Genomic DNA, 20,874 nt, shown 5'->3' on the forward strand with positions numbered 1-20,874 from the left:
ATTTTGTAGGCATGTAATTAAGTATTTATTAATTGTGACTTTTCAGGCTTCCTTCTTGTATTTTAGAGCCAATAATATTTTTTAAGAAGTCAAATATTTTCATCGGCCCTTGAAAACTCACAGGCCAGGATGCTGTGCCTGCTGAGTGGAATGAGAAAAGCAGCTCCACCTGCTCCCTGACCCACAGAGGCCAGGAAGCGAGTGCCGCCCTGAGGTGCAGCTTCTGGAACACCACCTGCTCTGTCATTTTCTCCTGCCCTTGGTGGCTTCCTCCTCTTCCTGCTCCTCAGCCTTCCTCCTTCTCTGTCAGCCTTGAGAGTCTCCCCCTTTGCCCAAACTAAGGATGAGCCCACGGAACCTCTGTCATGGATCCTCCAGCTTTTCTCTTGATTCTGGGAAACGAGGGCCAACGGGAACACAGAGTGGAACATCTCGAACCCTGCTGGTGGAGGGGGCACATTCAAGGGCTGTTCAGAAGCCAGAAACTCACGATGATCCTTTCTCCTGCCTTCTCTACCCCGTCCTGGATTTGGCAGAAACCATAAAGTTTGGGAATGACAGAAGTTTGGGATATGCTGAGCTATACCACCCATTTTCTTGGAATAATTTCCAAAACCAGGTCTAGTTGTTGCATGGGGCTAACAGTAAAGAACATAGCCAATAAATGATCTGATTTTAGCATTTTCAAAAACTAGGAGATGAAATAAAAAAGGATACCGATTCAAAAAATAACATGGCTCCCCTCACAACTTTCTAAATAAAATTGAGAAATTGTAGAAAATTAAATATGTTTTAAAAATTACAGTGATAGCAGAGTTTGAATGCATACAAGGGTCCCAGAGGAGACGGGGGGCAGGAGCAGGGGCCTTAGGGAACCCCAGAGGCAGGACACAGATTCACAGTGTTTCTTCACCTCCAACTGCATGCCATCTCCCTTTCTGAACAACCTGCACTTTTCCTGGCTCTCTCTTGGCACTTATTACTGTCCCTTTGTTCTAGAATCCTTTTTGTGTAGGTGTGACTCACTGTCTAACATGTAAATACCCCAAGCGTTTTGGCATCTCTCTCCTATGGTTCTGTATACCTCTTAGGTGCTCATCTATTTGGTAAAGGGAGAAATGAATAGGGGTCAAATGCTTTACAGTCTAAAATGCAACAGATTTGCACCATGAAGAGGTCACTGACTTAAAGGTGTGCTTTACTGGTCTTATACTGGTGTCCATAGTTACAGGACAGAAGCTGGAAATACATCACTGTCATACATGCTTGCTTTTTCTCAAATCATTCTAAGACTGGGCTGACCTACCTACTATCTGGATGTCAATGTTTCATTTTTATAGCCATCTTACACATACTTGCACTTACCCAAAATTTTCCAAGAACATTTCTATTTATAATGATACCGTGGGGGATTTGAGATGGGAGTATGTCCCCATCGAGAACTGGGGTTCATGTCCCCTCCCCTTGAATCTGAGCTGGCCTGTGACTGCTTTGACCAACAGAATATGGTGGAAGTGACACTGTGCCAGGGTCTGGCATAGCCTTTCAGAGGACTAGAAATGTCCACCTTGGTCTCTGGGAGCCCTAAGTTGCCATATAAGAAGTCTGGCCACCCTGAGGGGCCATGCCAGAGTACCTGTGTGGAGAAAGAAGAGGAAAGTAAAGAGGAGGGAAGGAGAGGAGGAGAAGGAAGGGGGAGAGGAGGGGAGAGTGCTGCTCAGCTGGTCCCCAGCTGTTCAGACTGCAGCCCTTGAGGTCACCCCAGTCCCCCTGAGGCTCCAGACATCTTGAAGCAGAGAGACCACCCTCCCTTCTGTGCCCTGCTTGAATTTCTGACCTCGGAATTGTGAAGTCTAACAATAAATTCTTGTTTTAAGTAACTAGATCTTGGGGCAGGTAACTAAGCATTAATAATTAACTGAAACAATGTTTTAAGCTACTATAACCAACTATTATTTTAATTCATAAATGTATGTACACAGATTACATGAAAGAAAGGAATTGAGTACATATGTTGCACTTTAAGAATATGTCTGATAGGTTACTTGTTGAAAATGAAAGGATCTTAAGCAAACATTTTAACATTTTTTGAAATTAGTCATATATTTAAGATTTGGGACTTTTAAAAAATTATTAAAATTGAAAAAATAATGTGTTGATTAATCCACTATAGTATGATTAGCAAGAATGACACAGATAATGTAAGTTGCAGGGAAAACAATGAAGATCCTTCCTAAGTTTTATATTCACACAAAAGTGTGATGCCGATAAACTGACCAAAAACAACAAAAAGATAAGGTCTTGTATCTTGCAACCGGATAAGCTGAAACTGTGTGTACAGGGACCCACACAAGCGCCTTCTACTGATCTGTGGGAGAGGAACAATTCACTGGGCTGTCTCCAGGAGATGTGCATGCTTGGTCTCAGAGCTCCTGAGCTGTTCGCTCACTGTGCCAGAGCAGCTCACCTCCCACAGGGTGTTCTTGAGAATCTCAGCAACCGAGGCCCGAAAGTGCACTTGGAACTTCTTGCTAATTAGGACATAAAGGATGGGGTTCAAGCAACTGTTGAGGAACGCCAAGCTGGTGGAGAGGGGGATTCCAGCCTGCAGCACCTGGTGGAAGGAGCCATTGTGGTGAATCGTGAGCTCCCAAATGCTAAACAGATGATAAGGAGTCCAGCAAATCAAAAAGGCCGTGACCACAGCCAGGATGGTCCAGAAATGCTTACTGGAGATCACGATACTTCGCTTCTTCACCTTCAAGATGAGACACAAGTAGCAAATGCTCATTGTCAGCAAAGGGAAGAGGTAGCCAATGATTACTTTCACCCAGGTCAGAACGTGGTGCCTCATCTCAATGAGGTCAGGGTCGTGCTCGTGGAAATTGTTATAGCAAAGAGTGCGGTTATCAAACTCCAGAGTGTCCCGGAAGTAGAGGGCAGGACTACCCATTAGTGAAGCCAAAAGCCAAACGAATATAATAACAATCAGGGCGTTCCTTGGGGTTCGGTTCCGATGAGATAAGACAGGATGGATCAAGTGGATATAGCGGTCCAGGCTGATCACCGTCAGGAAAAACACACTGGCAAACATGTTCAACTGGGCAATGAAGGAATTGGCTTTGCACAACCAGATGCCAAAGGGCCAGTGGAAATTCATAGCCACATAGGAGATGTACAGGGGCAAGAAGAGTAGAAAGATGAAATCCGCAATGGCCAGATTGAGGAACCAGAGAGTGGTGACTGTCTTCTTCCACTTGAATCCCGTGAACCAAATGACGATGGCATTTCCTGGGATGCCCAGCACAAATGCTAAGCAGTATAACACCAGGGAGACCCAGTGAGCAATTCCCAGGTGGACTTTCTCCTCCAAATCAGCCTCTGGGGAGTAATATTCCAGGGCATAAGAATAGTTCTCAAATTCTTCAAATAATGTTTCCTCTAGATCCTCCATGACCTTGCTAAGTGGAGAATGAAGAACTCTATAGACGCAAATTTAAAAAGAAAGAAAACAATTGTTAAAAGAAGAAGAAATCTTTGGTGAATGATAAGGAACACAAGGATAAGAATATTTCATCTTATGAACTGGAAATAGTATATTTCTTGGTAGGACTTGTGCTTACACTCCACGTGTCCAAGTCTTGGTGGACCTCAGTTTCACTCTGATTATTCTCAAAGGTGTGAGAGTCCATTTTTGTATTCGGTAAGTGCTAAATTAAGATGTTGACTCTACAGGTGCGATTCCTCCATTCACAATGCTTGTAGGGCTGACCAGAGAGAATCTAACATTCAACGAGCATTTATTAGGTTCTTACTCTGCATTATTATTTTATGGAAGATGCAAAAGAAAATAAATGAATACTTACATGGTGGTGACTTCAAAATCCTTATTTGTACCCTGACTTCTTAAGCTTTAGACAGAGTTCCAACTGCTTCCTCAACCCACCCACCTGGATCTCACTGGCAAGCCCTGGAGATTTTGACCCACTATTTTGCACCCAACGATGTTTTGATTCTACTTTATGAATGCAAACATGTTCATAAGAATTAGATCAATGCGGAAGGCTTTCAACCAAAAGGAATCTTTTGGAGTAAACTTGACTATGACCGTTTAATTTCTATATTAATTTCCTATAGAGTACAGTTAACCTTTATTTAAATTTTTATTTTATTGAAATTCCTTTCTTTTGAGTTCTTTTCTAGATTTACAACAAAGATTTGGTTTATTATTAATCAGTTTTATTTTGTTTATTTTTCTCCCTACCAAATCTTGCCTATTATAATTTCACCTAAAGTTTTCTTTTGTGGCCCCTTTTTCTTTTCTCCTTCAAGGCCAGTTTTCCTGGGTTAAGAAAACTTAAATGTCAATTTTTCAATCAAAACAAAGTTTACTGGGTGCAATTTTAGCTTCATTAATTTTATTTTGTGTTGTTTCCATCTGTAGTATTGAAAATCAAGTAGAAAAAAGATTTAGTTGTATTCATTTCATGGAGCTACAACCATTAATGGGGCAAATATGTAAGATTTGGTGTTACAGTAGGGTTGGAAGGAAGAGGTCAAACATCTTGTGTTGCTCAGAGCATCTCAAACTCAGTTTGGCTAACACTGAATTCATCATCCTACCTAAAATCATTTGAAGAATCTGGCAGGGCATAATTAGGAAACAAAAGCAATTCATTAGCATCCTCCCAACCCCAGACCCAGCTAACTTCACTTTATTTTTCAATATTCAGCTCCAATGCCCCCTTTTCTTGGAAACATTTCCTGACATTTTCTTCCCCCAGACAACTATAATAGTATTAATAACTATTATTATAAATAATAGTCAATGTTATTGGGAATTTACTAGGTGCCAGGCATATGTGATCTGATTTGATCCTCACAAGACTCTTATAAAGCAGGTAAGCACTATGATTATTTCCATTTATGGGAAAGGATCTGAGGCCTGGAGAAGCTTAGTGACTTGCTCCGGATCACATAGTCTGTAACTGGAGAGGCAGGACATGAACTGGGATCTCTTGGACCCAGAGCCTGAGCTCTTAATCACTGAGACATTGCTCTCTTCTGTCACACTTCTCCTTCATACTTAAAAAGCTACATTGTCACTGACTTATCTTTAATATCTGCCCCACTAAACTGTGAACTCCTTGAGAACAATAACTGTCATCTCCTTGCCCCACAGCGCCTAGTACAAGTCTTAACATATCACAGATGCTTAACATGTGTCTCATAAAGGATTGGCTCTGCCACGAGTCTGGTTCAGAACCAAATGTAATTTTAAAGAGGATCTGTGAATTCACCCCTAAGTCAGTGTCGCTGCCAGAATCTCTGGCCATGACCCACAGTTCTATCCCCAGGATCTTGGTTTGTTCTTGATACCAAGTCCTTTCCTTTGTGTCCTACTCCAGCAAGGAAGAATTGGCTTCTTGCTTGCTGCCCTGTTCTTTCAGGACTGGGATCTTACCCTGCCCTCTCCACCCTTTCTGGTGGCTGACCCTCCCCAGTGCCGAAGCCTTTCAAGCCTACTCTCTAACTCCCTGCCTTGGTTCTCTGCCTGTGTTCCAGGACACTCTTACCTTCCTCGTGCCTAGGACCAGTTCTTTTAGGCTGTTAGCAATTCTGAAGCCCAGTGGCCCAGGTGGTGGTCTAAATCACCTTACAAAACCCTAAGCAGTGGAGTAGATGGAACCTCATTCCCCAAACATAGAAAGCCATGGAAACCCCCAAAGTACACACAACCACTATCCTCACGGAAAGTCAGGAGCCTTTTCTTTCCAATGTCCACTGACCCTGCTGGGCCAGAGTGATCACAGGGCCTGTGGAAGGACACCAACACCCGCTCTTCCCAGTTCTCTTGGGGCGGGGGAGGGACCTGGAGGATGAGTGACCTATCTGAACAGAATTCTTTTAAACTGAAAGCCCTGTGCCAGAGAGGTTCCTAATCTTCCAGAAAGCAGATGAGTTGATTAGATGCAAGGACAAGCTCAGGCTTGGAGAAGGATCTTCAGGAGGAGCAGAGTGCTGCCCAGCTGAATCCCTCATGGGAAAAATAAGCTAGGAATTCCCCTATGACTTAGACCAGATGTATCTGTGTGGTGATGATGAGGGGTAGGGGTGGGATGGAGAAGAGAGGGGTAAGGCAGAATTCAGCAATTGTCCTACCGAGTCCTTGGGGCAGACAGGGTTAATCCTGGAGGACATGTTCTTGTTTAATTATTATACCTTGTTTGTGTATCGCTTTAGTGGACAGGCACCTCCAGATCTAATCTACTTTCCAAATCTCCCTTGGATCTACCCAAATATCTAGAGACTAACTGTATTAGTTTCCTGGAGCTGCCATAACAGAGGACCCTAAACTGGGTGGCTTAAAATAACAAATGTATTGACTCACAGTCTGGATGCCAGAAGTCTGAGATCCAGGTGTGGGTAGGGTTGTTTCCTTCCGAGGGCTGTGAGGGAGAATCTGTCCATGTCTTTTGCCTTGATTCGGGTGTTTTCTGGCAAGCTTTGGCCTTCCTTGGCTTGTCCATACATCACCTTGATACTTGCCTTTATCTTCACAAGGTGTTCTCCCTGTGTGCGTGTCTATCTCTGTGTCCGAATTTCCCCTTTTTATAAGGACACCAGTCCCACTGGATTAGGACTCACCCTAATGACCTCATTTTAACTTGATTACCTCCGTAAGGGCCCTATTTCCAAGTGAGGTCACATTGTGAGATACTGGGGTTTAAGACTTCAGCATGTCTTTTTGGGGGGCCATAATTCAACCCATCACATTAACCTAGAGCTGGCAACCACCATTTCTGAACCCTGATCACTCATGCATTTAGCAAATATTTAGTAAGTGCCTACGTTTGTCTGGCACTATTCTAGCTGACTGGGATTCTTCACCAAATAAGACAACTTTTCTTCCTCTTAGATTTTAGGTTCTAGCAGGAGGAGATAGACAGTAAAAAAATAAACATAAGAAAAAAGCAAATTACATAGTGTATTAGATAACAAGTGCTGTAGAAAAATAGGGGGAAAGAACAGGATAAAGGGGATGGGAGAGGTGGTTTTAACCCTCAGTAAGGTGGTCAGAGAAGGACTCATTGAGAAGACGACAACTGCAAAGGCTTGAGGAGGTGAGGGAGTCAGTGATGCGGGTATTTCCAGGCAGAAGGAACAGCCAGTGCAAAGGCCCTGTGGCAGAAGTGTGTCTAACATTCCAGAAGCACTAAGGAGGCCAGTGTTTCTAGAACGTGGTGAGCAAGTGAACAAGGGGAGGATCAAAAGGAAAGAAGCACCAAGGATGTGGGAGCTCAGATCATGCAGAGGTTTGTAGGCACTGAAGAACTTCGGTTTTTACTCAAAGAGAAATGGAGGCTATTGAAGGACTCTGAGCAGAGGAAAAAGTAGTCTGCTTCATATTATAGAAAGATCCCTCTTTTCGCTATGTTGAAAATAGACTGAGTGTAGAAATAGGGAGACCAGTCAGGAGATTATTGCAATCATCCTGGCCAGAGAGAAGGGTGGCTTGGATCAAGGCGGTAGTGGTAGAAGCGATGAGAAAGGATTGAATTCTAGATATTTTGGAAATAGAGACAACAGATTTCTTAATGGACCGGATGTGGGGTGTGAGAGAAGAGTCAACAACGACCCCCAGACTTTGGGACCTTCTGTACCAGAGTCCAAGTCCCCCTAGTACCCTTTTCCTGCTCTTCTCACTGGCTGGATGAGGATGCAGTGCTAAGACATCTTGTACCAAGTGGATGAGGAAAACATGGTTTTAAGCTTAGGCCCCTGGACGACCGCGTGGAGCAGAGCTGCCCTGCTTCTCTGGACCAGCTCCTTCTGGATGACTAAGTGAGAAAATATTTCCGCTGCTATTCTTTTGGGCTTTTGTTAAAGCAGTTGAACCTGTATCCTAACAAATTTACCTTCTCTAGGCCTTGCCTTTAAGCACTGTGATGGAGACCTGGCGGTACCAACCTCCTGTGAAAGATGCTGTAAGAAACCCTTGAGGTAGGAGCTCCTCCTAACAATGGTCCTGGCTTCCAGAAGCTTACCGGAAGAGAGAGACGGGAGCTTACCTTAGGGAGAATGGAAAGAGGAAGAAGCTGGCTTGGTGAGGGGGTCTCTCTTACCCCAGCAAGGGTCAGGAAGCCATTTAAGAACCCCCGTTTTAACCATGGACACTGAATATGAGGGAGTTTTTGCAATTGACTATGGTGGTCTGGTAAGACTCCCGCTTTATAAGAAAATGAGGGGCAGGTCTTGAGTTGTGATGATACTAGACATGGACTGTTTGGGCAGAGTTAACGTCCTCTGCCCGTCGTTTCATAATGTAAATGCCCCCAGGGGCAGGCTGCCTTAATGGGTGCAGTAGTCCAGGTTGGGGAGACGATGGGATTTGGGTGAACCCAAGAGCAGGAGACTTGCCTTCAGTGGACAGCAGCCACTCAGTTCTAGCCAATTGTTTCCACGTGGAAAATGAGGGCTTGGTGTTGCCAGAGTTTTTGAACAATGGCTGGATATCTATATTTTTAATGTGAAAAGTGTCCAACTTCTAAGCTACTCTTTTAAAACAAAATAGCCGTGGGCGTAGGTCCTAGTCTGTGACCCCTGGGGCAGACAAACTTTTGAAAACTTTGAGGTTTTCCACAGTGAAGAAGGAACCTACCCATTAGAATGGAAATAGCAACTCTGAGTTGGCCTCTGTGAATGACTTGCCCTCGGTCCCCAGAGAGACAGTCATAAGATTCAGTGCTGCTCAGAGGCCTCTGCAGAGACCCACTAACCTCGGGGTGACAGAGGGGATTGACTGTAAGAGTTGGGCCAGCTCTTTTTCTCTCCAGGGAAAAAATGCCATGGACAAGTTCCTGACTTTACTGGGTTTCTATTAGTTCCCAAGGAGGACCCTGGAAGAAAAGCAAAAGCAATGGATCAGCCCCTAGGACTGGAGCTGTTCTTCGGAGCTGAGTCAGAGGTCCCGGTCCTTGAGAGCGGAGGGTGAGTAGACTCCCTGATGAAGGACCCTCACCCCGCCTCCTGCCATCTCTGGTTAGAAGACCCTATGCCGCTGCCTTGTCACTGCTCTAAGTCCACAGCTTGGCTCTGTTATCTCTTCCCTGTGAGTTGTGCACTACCCCAAACTTAAACTCAACCACGCTTCCAGTTCAGAGCACAAGTCAGCAGAGATCCTGACCCGTGGTTCCGCTTCTACAATCGCTCTGCTTGATCTGGGTAACTGGGTCATTGCCTTGTTCCTAGTGCTGGCTACTGGGTTCCGGTTTTGGGCTGCTATACCTTTGGTTCTTTCCAGTCCTCTGGAGAACATAGACCTGTTACCACATGACTCTGCTTTGCTCTCTCTCCTGCTCCCTTCTCCCTCCTTGGTTAGACTACTCACCTACCACCCCAGGAGGCATTTCCCTAGCACCAACTCCCATCCCTTATTGCCACCAAAGTCTACACCAGTGGATCTCAACCCAGGACAGTTTTGCCTCCCAGGGCATATGTGGCAATGTCTAGAGACATTGTTGATTGTCATGACAGGGAATGGGGATGGGGGGACATGTGCTACTGGTATCTAGTGGGGAGAAGCCAGGATGCTCCTAAATATGCTACGTTAGACAGCCCCCCCCCCAAAAAGAATTATCTTGCCTGAAAAGTCAATGATGCTGAAGCTAAGAAACCCTGATCTGCACATCCTGAGTCCAGTCAAACTCCTCTCTTCTACCTGCTGCCGAGCCGGCTCTTCTCTGGGGTGCTCTCACCTTGGAGTCCTGGCTTGGCCTGCTCTTGTCTACACCACTACCAACCAGTTGTGCCTTTTAGAGGTTGCAAACTATTGATCTGTGTGTTTAATTTGGTTGAAAGTGTTAAAAAATGTTTGATGTAGATGCTAATATGGAGATTTCACAAAAAGATTCCAATTCTTAGCATCTCTCAATAATTTGCATTATCTGTTCAGAATGGGCCTGTGCGTCCTACAGCAGCATGGCTTTCTTCTTAGGTCAGGTATGTCCTGCTCGGCCCTGGCCACTGCCTCTTCCAAGGCGCTCGCTTATGCTTCCCAGGATGCTGTCAGCACTTGAATTTACAATCTTTGCTGACACCGTGTCTTGTGTATAGTAAGAAATAAAATTGTTGAAAAATCTAAAACCGTTCACGTGAGAATGCGAATGAAGTGTGTGATAATGCAATCTCAAAATATTACCTGCAATCTCAAGGTGAAATAAGGCCTACAAAGAAAGCTTCCTACGCTGCACATTTCCGCCAATTTACATTTAAGGAGATGTCTTTTCAAACTTCTAAAAACTGATATTCTGGGGCCGGCCCGGTGGCGCAGCAGTTAAGTTCGAACATTCTGCTTCTCTGCAGCCCGGGGTTCGTCAGTTCGGATCCCGGGTGCGGACATGGCACCGCTTGGCAAAAGCCATGCTGTGGTAGTCGTCCCACGTATAAAGTAGAGGAAGATGGGCACAGATGTTAGCTCAGGGCCAGTCTTCTTCAGCAAAAAGAGGAGGATTGGCAGTAGTTAGCTCAGGGCTAATCATCCTCAAAAAAAAAAAACCCTGATATTCTGCTGTCTCACCAATCATGCTGTGTTATATTTACCTGTTTAATCTTGGTGAGATAAGAGAGAAAGGGCAAAAAGAGATATAGAAAGAAAATATGGGGAAATCTGTCCTCAATCTAACCAGGTGGCTATCTGTAAACATATATGTGCATATGTGTGCCTACGTATACATATACCTTCTTTTTGAGAAGTGACGGGGAGGATGTGAATGAAGACTCAGAGGTGAAACTGGAGGGATGTCTGGGCAATAGGAAGGAGCCTTGTTGAGCAGTAACCAGAAATGAAGATGGACGGCAGGCAGAATTAGGTCTTTAGTCAGGTTTAAAGGAAACACTGTTATTTATTAAACAGGCAGGGTCAAAGCTTCTTGGCTGGCAGTGACTTTCCATTGAGACGTATAGTTTTCTCAATCTGGAAGTGCTTGGAAGAACGCAATAACAATGCCAGGACAAGGCTTTTAGATGGGAAAGAGCTACTGTACTTGTTTTAAACCATATGTGCTGCTGAAAGGCAAGTAAATAATTCTGATTGAAATAAAGACTAATAAAGATCTGCAGGATCATAAAATCTTTTGAGTACCACTCCAGTATGTGCCAGGCTGACTGTGGACATGAGTACATGCAGGTCTACCCAAGTCTGTTAGAAATGTGTGAAAATTGCTTGGTGTGGAGCGAGTTCGGAGAAGCATTCCTGAAGGCTGCGGTTTGGTCTCCAAAGAATGTGGAGAGGCATTCAGCTGCGGTGCAGCACCCAAGGTCCCACATTCCTGGGCAACATTTACCCGGATACTCAGGTGACAAGTGTCTAGTTCCAGAGCACAGAACTATTTATTGAATTAAACCAATCAGTTTCTGATCAATTCAGATTTTCTAGACGGTAAGGCTGAAAGTCTTTTCTGAATAAACAGATTTCACTGCAAGAGTTCTGGCAGAACGAGTCGTGATAAATAGTCTATAAAATCCAGATGATTTTGGGAAGGGACATCTGGTAGAAATGTGTATTGTTAAACTTTTAAATGTGGCTTTAAACGACACTTGGCTACCGAGGGAAGCGCTGTGTTTGTCTACCTTGACAAAACCCCAAGGATCCTTCTGGCAGAGCATTTGGTGAATGCAGAGAGGTTTAATTTAGTTCCATAACGTGAAGTCAGATGGGTTTTCATGGACCATTCAAAAGTGTATCCCTAAGAAAACTGAGGCCCTCACCCACTTTTGAGAAGGAGCTGATGTGCTGACCTTCGTCTGTGCAGTGCCCGTGGAGAGGCCCCCTTCCACCCTGGGGGGAAAGAACTCAAAAGCTGAATGTGTCTCCTGTGAAAACCATAGGGCCCTGGAGGGAACCCATATTCTCCTTCTGATTGGATGACAGGAGTGTGTAGGAAAAAACCCATGGACATGAAAGAGAAACTCTCTGGTGAAAACCATGGATCTGTGACCCAGCAAACAACTATGGTCAGCAAACTTGATTTTTCAAAGGCTGTCATCTTTGCAAAGCATGTGTGTATGTGTGTGTGTGTGTGTAGGTGGCGGGGTGGGGGTTATTTGGAGCATTGCTCAGAATTTTCCACTAACTGTCAAATATAAACTGTATGCCACACCCCAGATTGTACTCAAGATGCTTGGCCCCAGTGGAATATTTGGCTGCCCTTTGGATAAACGGCCTCTGTCTGGAAGGTGCTGAGGCACAGCGGTGTTCTATAGAAACCGTGGGTACTCACTGATGGGAGCAAAGGAGCTTGAGTGGAAACAGGTCGGGCCTGATCCCCATGCTCCAGCTGGTTGGAGGTGGTAGGACAGTGACTGCAGCTTGCTCCCTGCCACCCCAAGCATGGCATGGCCTATCCTGTGATAGAGAAGTGTCTTGCCTATCGTAGCTCCCATGTCGCTTATTGCTGAATCCCAGACACTAAGACAAATGACAATATTCCTTGGTATATTAGGAAGAATGGAAGTATTTTGGTTTGTCTGGGAAAGAGACAGCAAAGAAAAGGGAGTGTTCTGTTCATGAAAATCTTTGAATGTCATGCCTAAGTATTTGGATTTTAATCCATTGCCAGTTGGGAGCAAATAAAAATGTTTATAGCAGGGAGCGACATCACCAAGTCACTGTTTTTGTAAAGATCATCTGGTAGCAGTTCGGGAGAATATTGCCACAATTGATGTCAAGATGGAAGGCCCTGAGGCAGGGGGAGTGACAATGGAGATGAGGAGACATATTTGAGAGAAGTTCCTTTAGGAAGTTAGTAGAATGTTTCAGGAAGCTTAACTAAACTGAGTATAGCCTTGAGAATAATTTTTTTATTGAATTGACATTGAAAATCAACCTTGGGTAGAAAAGCTAACTAATTTTAGATGTACAAATCTTTTATTCAGTTTTAAAGGCAGTAGCATTGGGAGAAAGTTTTTCCATTATGAAAAAAAAGAGATGATCAAATCAAACGGAAATGAAATGACATCTATTTTCACTCTGCTGGGACCAAGCTCTTTTCATAAAAGGCTTGCAGGCTGACCTGCAGGTCTAAGCCCCACCATCCGCCTGGACAGCCTCAGAGGACCCAGCACGTATGTGAAAAGTCAGCGCCTACTTAAGTGCCCATTGTTTTAACGCTCCACCCAGAAGGTAGTGTCCTAACTCGTATGATTTGTACAGCTCTGTTGACTGCTGGGAGGAAACAGAGTGAATGATTAACCTTGGGTCACAGAGAAACTTTTAGGCTGCATTCGTTTGCAAGAGTTTAAGATAATTAACACATAAGTATAATTTAAATATCAGGGGGTAAAGTGGGCTGTGGGCTCTGGAGTCAGAATGCCTGCCTTCGAATTCCAGTCCTACCCCTTCCTGGCTGTGGAATCTTGGACAAATCACTGAGCACCTGGAAACCTCACTTTCCTCACTGGTAAAATGGGAACAGTGATACTGCTAGCTCAGAGGCTGCTGTGACCAGCACATGCGGAAACCCTCGAGAAGCAGGTGGCTCCGTGCCTGGCACACAGCGCGCTCAGTAGTCATGGCTGCTGATGACTGATTGCAGCGTCAGATGGAAAGCAGTGGGCGATGGAGGGAGGAGGGGCTGGGGAGGGGAAGCGGGATTTCTGCGTGCTGCTTCAAGAGGAGGGGGAGAAGGTTTAAGTAGAGATTTTAAAACTCATTTTGTTTTGTGTGCTTCTTATATTTAAAAATATTGACTCTGGCGGGGCCAGCCTGAGGACAAGTGGTTAAGTTCACACACTCTGCTTTGGTGGCCCAGGGTTTGGATCCTGGGCATGGATGTGGCACGGCTTATCAGGCCATGTTGAGGTGGCGTCCCATTTGCCACAACTAGAAGAACCACAACTAAAATATACAACTATATACTGGAGGGATCTGGGGAGAAAAAGCAGAAAAAAAAATATATTGACTCTGTATGGTGCTCCCACCTCGTGAGACACCAGCCCCGTGTCTGCCCCCAAATGTCATTATTATCCCCATATCTGCCAAGAGTGCTGAGAAAAGAGAATGCTGTAAGGCATTATACTTCTCTTACTTCTCTCTGAAAAAAGCTATTAAAAGATATAGTCCAGGCCTTTATCTCATTTCTCTCCAAACTTTGTGTAGAGTTTGGGAAAGAATGGAATGTTGCACCACCACCAACAATGGAATGTTGCAAAGCCCTGGTCTTAGCTGAGAGAGATCCCCAAACCAGCATTTCCTTGAAAAGGGGTTTCCACATACACAAGTAATTTTTTAGCACAAAGAATGAAATCACTGAATTTGAAAACCCTGATGGCACAGGATTTCTGTAACTTTATTTTTGTAGGGCATATGGCTAGATAGCTCCTGGAGATCTGAATTGTTCCAATTTATGTTTTGGATATTTTCATTCACGTACAAGTCACAACTAAAGCTTCGATCCTTGTTAATGTCCTCTGGGCAGTGCTATGTCTACTGAGGAACTGATTCTGGAAGCTATAGTCACAACAGGGTACCTAACAGATTGTAAAACTTCTCATAATTAGATACCACCCATGGTTTAAAAATTTTTTAAAAGGTTGAAAATCCTATGTTGGTGTGAGTCTAGAATCTTTAACCGTGACCAGAAATCTCTGCAGACAAGGATACAAGATGCACTTCAGACAAGTCAGAGGTGCCCAGCGGAGGTCTGTGCTGCTGCCATAGTATACCTGTTTTCTATCTCATCACTGCTTGACACCACAGATATGCTGGTTCTCAACCACTTATAGTCAATGACATTTACAGAAGTCTAGGAGGAGTAGCTGGTTTAGGGTGAATTGGCAGCCATTATATTCTTATTTTATTTTATGTTAAGATATTTCCTTTCATTTTTTTTCTTTTCCTTTCTTTCTTTTTCTTTTTTTTTTCCTGAGGAAGATTAGCCCTGAGCTAACATCTGTGCCAATCTTCCTCTATTTTGTATGTGCGACACCTCCACAGCATGGCTAATGAGCCGTGTAGGTCCACACCCGGGATCCGAACCCATGAACCTGGGCCTGAGCAGAATGCACTGAACTTAACCACTAGGCCCTGGGGCCAGCCCCTAAGATATTTCCTCTCTTGAAGAAAGAAAAGACTGTTTTCCTAAAGGAGAAGGACCAATAGTCAAAGAATTTGCAGAATACATTGAAGTTGCAGCCACTTCACAAACCAATACTGTCCCTCTGTCCCTCATGCAGAGAGGCAGTATGAGAACTCGGTGAAGGGAGGGGAGGGGGAACCTGTTTGGGTGCAACAGTAATGGTTTTTCAACACAGCAGCAAAAAATTGGGGGAGGAGGGAAGAGCGACAATTCTAGAACCTCCTCCCATTCATGCAAGATTACGCCTGGAAACATTTTTGACTTTTTCCCCCTAGGAGGAGACAGGAGGGAATGTGGGATAAAACAGCTGTGGAAGATAAAGTACACGTTGGAAGACTCGCCCCTCGATCGTCGCCACAGAACGGGTGCCAGAGTCATTACTGTGACGGCTTAGAGACATCCATCATGAGCACTTTAATCCTTTGATGGCAGTGAAGACCGAGCTAGCACCCTCAGCACTTGTTTCTGTCACGGCGAATCTGTATCAGGAGTAGTTTGCTGAGCCTGAAAAACAGCTTTTGAGAAGAACTTTGGAAAACCACAGCCGTGCACAAGAAAGGGTTCAGGAGACTGAGGGGCCTTGGGATATGTCTTTGTTGGAAAGGTTGAAGGAATCAGTGAGAAAGGAGACTTAAGGCGTCTGATAGCTGTCTTCAGATACTTGAAGTTGAGGAAGAAGAAAGAGATTTATTCCGTGTTTTCCAAGGTTGGAGCTAAGGGAAAAAATGTTGGCCCATTAGGCAGGAAAATGTTGGCTTAGTAGAGGCGAGAACTTACAGCTGTTCAAAGTGGAGAACGTTACAAACCTACCAACCAATGCACCAAACAGACACGCTGCCCTGGGGGCCCTTCGGGGGCTCGGCACAGCCCGAGTGGCTGCTGGATGGGGGACCCTGGAAGGCACTGATGCTTGCACTCGGGGCCTTGAACATGGTCCTTTAAGGGCAAGAATGTATGACTACAGAGATTATGTTTGAGCCCTTATTCTCTATTTACTGATTGGGAAACTGAAGAGAGGAAAATTAAAGAACTTGCAAAAACCGTTCAGTTGGCAAGTTGGCGTGGTCAGAGTTCTCACTCAGATTTGTAAACGCCCGTGTTCTTAACCTTTAGGCACCCGAGGGACAAGAATCCTTTCTTGAGAGTGTTTAAAGCAGTAGAGATTCTGAGAAGGAGGCTGAATTTTAGAGAAGGAATTCTACTTTCCTTTTCTAGAGCTGTTCTTGTGGCTGAAGGAAAAAACAAGACGAAATGAAAGCTAAACCCCTCCTCCCTTAAATGAGGCTGGCTAGGTCGGGGGAAGCTGAGGAGGAACGGGACAGAGAAAGCTGCTTTGGTTCTTTCTTAGACTTCCTCGCCACTGCCCACCTCCAGGCCCGGGGGAGCCTCTGTGAGAACAGTTTTTAACTTGGAGCTCCTGTCCTAGTGACACGTTAGCCTGGGGCAGAGCCTCAGTCACCCAGAATCTACTCTCTTCTTGGGGCTGGTTCTCACTCTGCTGTTAAAGTCATGGCAAAACGTGGAAAAGTGAAGAGCCAAATTGCAGACCAGGAACCTAAACCAAGTCCCACGTAGCCCATGGCAGGTAGGCCCTGAGGACATTCCGGCAAATGCATACTCTTTAGTGCTCATAGTGGGCAAAGACTCAAGTCCCCTTTTGGTGTCTCCTGGTGACTGGACCAGCAATGACCCTGGAGGACAGCATGTGCCCAAGGCCTCTCCTTTCCTCCTGCACCCCTTCTAAGGGCAAGGGTACTTTCAAATGGTGCACAGCCATGTCCTGGCTGAATACTTCAGGCACAGGGCGTGGATGAGAGAGAAGAAAATAAAAAAGGGGAGGAAAACTTTTAGCCCAGTTTCTAGTTCCGACCCCCAACCACACCCCACTCCCAGGCTCGGGACTCTATTTTGTCCTCCACCAGCAGAGCCCTTGAAGGCAACCAAGTTCATTACAGGAACAGCATCTCCGAGAGCTTAGCATGACCCACTGTCACATCCTGAGTTCTCCCCCTATGCCCTTCAGTCTCAGCTTCTCGTTAGAACAAATCAGAGCTGTTTCACCTCAAGTCGCTGCTGTGGCGAGTCTGTGATCCGCCTCTGAACATCTGGACATCTCCCTCTGTACACTCAGGATTCCTGTACAACTATCCCAGCCATGGGAATGTTTTCTGGTCGGTTTTCCCCCTTGGTCCACCCAAAAGTTCAGCCTGCATGACGTTAGGCCAAGATTAGGGTGAGGCGAGGAGGCTGGGTCACGCAAGTGCAGGTCAGGTTCTGACTTCTCTTGAGACGACGACATTTTGTTCGGCTTGGAGTTTTTTGCTTTAGTTTTGATGGCTGGAATTTTGGGTTCCTGCTAACATTTAGCCTCAGTTGCGTCACCCCAGTTCTGGCCCTGCCATGCCGCTTGACCCCATTTAAGTCCGCGGGCATGTTGACAGAGCAAGGGGACTCAGGAGAGAGGTTCTAAGTTCGAGTTCTGCATGTCACTAGCTGCGTGACTGTGGGTGAGACCCCTTCCCCCGGAGACCCCAGGTGCCTCATCTGGAAAGCACAGGTGACATCTAGTTTTAAACCTTTATGAGAAGCTCAAAGATGGCAGAACAACATCTTCCAGCTCCTTTACTGCTCTCCACGCCTCCACATAGCACCAGGGCTTTGCATAGAGTGGGCATCAAAAAATGTCTTCTAGTAAATGGTTTTTTTGCACATTGGAACAAAAATATTGATCAAGGTCCAAAACAAGAAGTCTACACAAATTAAAAACATTCTGCAAATGAAAACAACCGCTCCCCAAACCAGAATATTGTCCCTCCCTCGTTCCTCCAAGAGGAAAGAATGAATTTAAAATCATTGGTCTTTCTGATTCATTTAAGTACAGCAAAGTCTTGCCTTTTTTTCCAGGAAATATTCTATTAAAATATTTCAGGTTTTCAGTGAACCAGACTTGTGTAATCATTCAACCCTCAGGGATTTCTTTTCATCTAAAGATACCAGTACCACCCTAATGAGTCACATTTCATAAAATGTAACATCTGTGAGAGAAGGTTATAAACATGCAGCCGTGCCCAAAACAGCTGTAGAGCTGCAGGAGAAAGACTCTTCACTTCCCAGCTAGCTCTCCAAGTCCAAGTTTGCTTAATTAGAGGGGAGGGCGAGGGAGCGTTTGCGAACGTAGCTTAAACCCCTCTTTATCCTCTCCTCTTCTTTCCTTAGAAGGAAAAGAAAGAAGGAAGGAGGAAGGGAAGGGAGTGAGAAAAAGACACTGGTTCAACGGTAAAGCACACGGCTGTATGTTAAGAGCTCTTCTCTTTATTCTCAGCTCACTTCATGTGGTGGCATCTTTTCCATTTACTTGCTGTCCGGCCAGCGGTAGAAATGCGCGGGAAGAACCACTTCTGAGACCTCTTAACTATATTATTTTGCAAATTGCTTCTGGACTAGTAAATATACATTAAATCATTTTAATATCTTTCTTTCATGTTTGATGTTACTCACCTCGTCTCAGAAACAGAGGTGTGGTACTTGAGGAAAATGGAAGTGACCTTCTAAGGTCATTGAGCGTGGTGGTTCATGAGAAAGAACGGATGCAGGCAGGTCCCTGCACCGCCCCTGTGGTACTCTGGAGACTCAGGAGCCAAGTGCTTCTCCAGGTCCTCAAGTCCAAGAAAGCAGTCAGAAAGTATCTTGGCACCTATGCCAGTACGTAATTCAGCACACTTTCGCTGAAACACAAGGCAAGCAGTTGATTTCCCGACAAGGACCTTGGAAGGAACTCAGTAACAAACTACTTGATACAATAAAATTTCTTTTTAAAAGTTCTGCCTTTGGGACAGGTTCCTACGTCTTTTCTGCCCATCGCAGATTTTCTCTAACAACGCAAAGTCAGACAACCGTTTTAAGCCTCAAGTCTGATTCCCTGAAACGGCATCTAACAACTTGTGAGACTAGTTATTAAAAAGCAAAAGAGCTTGGCAATTCTAAGCTCATCTTTAAAACCCCCTAAGAACAGTCATGTTAGTAGTAACCATACATATCTTGAGTTGAAGGCACTTTAGTTTTGCTTGCATTCAAGATAAAGTTTTGGTGGTTCTGAAAAGAGAAATTACTTATTAAAAAAAGCCAGTTCTGCTGTACTGACCTGGAAAACGAGACTGGAAGGCCGTATCCAGCATGTCCTTTAGAAATGACCTGTCTTTCACTTCAGAGCTCACCTGTTAAGCAACACCTGCATTGAATTTGTGCCAGTGACAGTACGAACTGAACTGTCTTCTTCAACAGGTTTTCCCAGCTGACGATGTGCTTAGGCAGCAGCTCAGGGCCTGAGTTATCGCCCTGTGATGGATTCGGTAAGCCCACGTGAAAGAGAGATGTAATGTGCACTAATGGCTTATTCAGTGCCTTTCACTAGCTGTGACAAGGGAGTCGATGTGATGAAAAGGGAGTTGACGTGATGCGCCCAGACGGGGTCCCCATCGTCCACTGTCACTGGCATTTCCACAGGATGTGCCCCGTTCACCAAAGGCACTGAGATTAGTGTCCTGTGGTAACCTGTTCTGACATTCAGACATGCCACGTTTCTGCACCGATACGAGCTTTCTCCTTGACCACGAGCTGGTTGTGAGTCAAGAAAGGGATATGACAGCTTAAAAAAAAAGGTGAATGTGCCCTTGGGTTGTTCTAGTAGAATTGAGGAGAGTTTGTCCAACTCTACTTGAGCTGGTCAGACTGCACTGGGGGTACGGTATTCTTTTCTGAGAATTACAATTTAAGAGGAACAATGATAAACTGGAGCATGCCCAAAGAGAGCGAAGAGGATGGAGAGAAAGCTTAACGCCAAACATGTGAGGAGCATGGAATGAAGGGGTGGAAGCTCTCTATCCTGGGAAGAAAGGGCAGGGTGACCCTTTTCACAAGCTTGAAGGGCTGGCATGCCAAAGAGGGAGCTGCCTTATCTGGGCAGAGAGTAAAACTAATAATATGACAGAAAGACATGTTTTAGCTCAATGCAAAGCAAAACCTTCTAAGGATTTCAGTTGTTAAAAATGGCATTGATTCACCTAATAAATATTTACTCATCATCTACTCTGTGTTCTGGGCCTGGAGAAACAGTCGTGAACAGAAACCACGGGGCTTTCGTTCCGTACGGAGCTGTGTCAGAGGACAGCACTTTCTCACACTTGAGGATGTTTAATGAGGCGACCTTAAATTGAAGGCTTCGAAGCAGGAAATCAGGCATTGAAGGTGACTGGACTTGATGATGTCTAAAGTTCTGCCAACCTGAAGCTCTGTTTTGGCTACTCTAATGCTACACCTGCCGCAGCTGGACGGCTCTCCTGGCCACTGGTTGGGGTGTACACGGCTGATTCTGTGGCTCAGACACAGTCTCCTGTCGATCGATGCACATACGCCATGCTGCCTCTGACAAGAATTTTAGAGGGATGGGGTGGCATGGAGGGTAGAATTTCTTTAAACTTCTATAAAATTTCTTTCATGTATGATGTACAGTTAAGGGAAACCATTTTCTTATATCCTGTATTCACCCCACAGATCTGGTTGTCATGTCTATTACTTCTATTCTTTTTCAACTTGCCATTATTAGTTGTGGAATGGGTGTTCTCTTTTTATAAACCAATTTCCAATTTTTAATCTCTCTGAAAGAGGATGGAGTCAAGGTGGCCAAAGAGCATAGAATCACAGTCTGTTAAAGTGGGATGGGGTGTTAGGGATAGTTTAA

At 44.9% G+C, this 20,874-nt stretch overlaps 1 protein-coding gene across 6 annotated transcripts in view; it reads right to left on the reverse strand.

The window, feature by feature from the left end:
- Positions 1-1,929: 1,929 nt before the first annotated feature.
- Positions 1,930-20,874, reverse strand: part of CMKLR2 (chemerin chemokine-like receptor 2) — a 42,996-nt gene continuing 24,051 nt past the window's right edge. For 4 of the 6 annotated variants that reach the window (XM_070508455.1, XM_070508456.1, XM_014836399.3 and 1 more), the window contains one exon: positions 1,930-3,482. In XM_070508455.1, the coding sequence (XP_070364556.1) occupies positions 2,387-3,454 (1,068 nt within the window). In that variant the 5' untranslated portion in view covers positions 3,455-3,482 and the 3' untranslated portion in view covers positions 1,930-2,386. Of the gene's footprint in view, positions 3,483-18,635; positions 18,863-20,874 lie in introns of all 6 variants that reach the window. The other 2 variants (XM_070508457.1, XM_070508458.1) reach the window with 1 other exon arrangement.

This window comes from Equus asinus, chromosome 4 (genome assembly GCF_041296235.1).
Source record: "Equus asinus isolate D_3611 breed Donkey chromosome 4, EquAss-T2T_v2, whole genome shotgun sequence".
Lineage (NCBI taxonomy): Eukaryota > Metazoa > Chordata > Mammalia > Perissodactyla > Equidae > Equus > Equus asinus.